The 1,312-nt window shown below is 24.1% G+C and overlaps 1 protein-coding gene across 1 annotated transcript; it reads left to right on the top strand.

Moving 5' to 3' along the window:
• Positions 1-522: 522 nt before the first annotated feature.
• Positions 523-768, top strand: LOC105625539 (cytochrome c1, heme protein, mitochondrial-like). Its single transcript, XM_012206861.1, has one exon. It carries the CDS (start codon positions 523-525, stop codon positions 766-768), a length of 246 nt encoding a protein of 81 aa, XP_012062251.1.
• The last annotated feature ends 544 nt before the right edge of the window (positions 769-1,312 follow it).

Raw genomic sequence — 1,312 nt, 5'->3', positions numbered from 1 at the left:
TTAAATTTATGTCTAAATTGTTAATTTCATGTAATTTAGAAAAAAATATTTTAGATATGAAATTACAAAATAAATGATATATTATATCTATCATCAAAGTTTAATGATAGATACTACTGTTCATTTAATTTATTTATGATGTATTCAAGAGTAATATTTTTTCCTAATGCCTAAGAAATGTAAATATATTAAAACGTGTAGCTACATATAACATTTGAAAATCTTGCATCTAGGTTTTTTTATCATAATTTCATTTAAAAACTATGATAAACTTGATCTCTCTTAATAATCAGACAGTTTATTTTACAGATATAATAAACATCTATCAAATTATTTCTTCCGTAAATTTGAGATGCAGAATAAGATGTGATTATCCTAAATTATACTTTATTAAGAGAAATTATTTGTACATTAATATTGTTAATATTTCGCCGATTAATCTTTCATACTAATGAAATTTTAATTGCGCGCTCTAGCATTTGATATTTGCTATAAGATATTATGATATAGAATCATATACAGATGCTAATTGGAGGAATAGTGGAATATGATGATGGCACTCCATCGTCGACATCGCAAATGGCAAAGGACTTAGTTACGTTTCTAAGTTGGACATCTCGGCAAGAATATGATGTACAAAAACTGATGTTTATCAAAGGAATGGGAGTCACTCTTGTATTCTTAGCTTCGCTTATTCATTATTCGAGATTCATCTGGTCATACTTAAGAAGTAGACAGATAGCATACGTGCCCAAGGAAAAATATTAAGAAATATTCTCGCGAAAAGTTTCCAATAGAAACCTTAATGACGGAAGTTTCTCGACATTAAAAATGAAATATATGAAATCAGTGAGTTATGAATTGAAATGAATTCATTGAATTCATAAAAAGTTGAATTTGATTAATAATAATTATTTTTTAGATCCGAATTGCCACGCTAATCTTTTTTTCCGCCAATTTTGATCAGAAAAAGTATTAAAGATTATCGAAGATATAATATTAGATATATTAAAGACAAGTTACAAAAACAGGTTTAAAACCGATTTTTCAGAAAAATAATTAATTTACTAATTTATAAATACAATATGTTACAATAATCTGTAAATAAGAAATAGCAATTAATTGTAAATATAGTAAAATAAATTTTAAATAAACTTTATTAAGAAACTTTATTAAGAATGTCAAATAAAATATAATTAAATTAAAACACAAGAAATAAAATATTATCAATTTAAGGGAATGCGGAAATTGTTTCGATAAAATATAATTAATTTTCGGATTCTCCAATCTTTTAATTGTTATTTAAATTTAT

Source organism: Atta cephalotes, assembly GCF_000143395.1.
Source record: "Atta cephalotes unplaced genomic scaffold scaffold02540, whole genome shotgun sequence".
Taxonomy (NCBI): Eukaryota; Metazoa; Arthropoda; class Insecta; order Hymenoptera; family Formicidae; genus Atta; species Atta cephalotes.
Note: the sequence above shows the minus strand (reverse complement) of the source record. Positions and strands in the feature narration are given on the sequence as shown.

Excerpts from the sequence above, each read along its gene's own strand:
- LOC105625539 (XM_012206861.1), top strand. The coding sequence starts at position 523 with ATGCTAATTGGAGGAATAGTGGAATATGATGATGGCACTCCATCGTCG.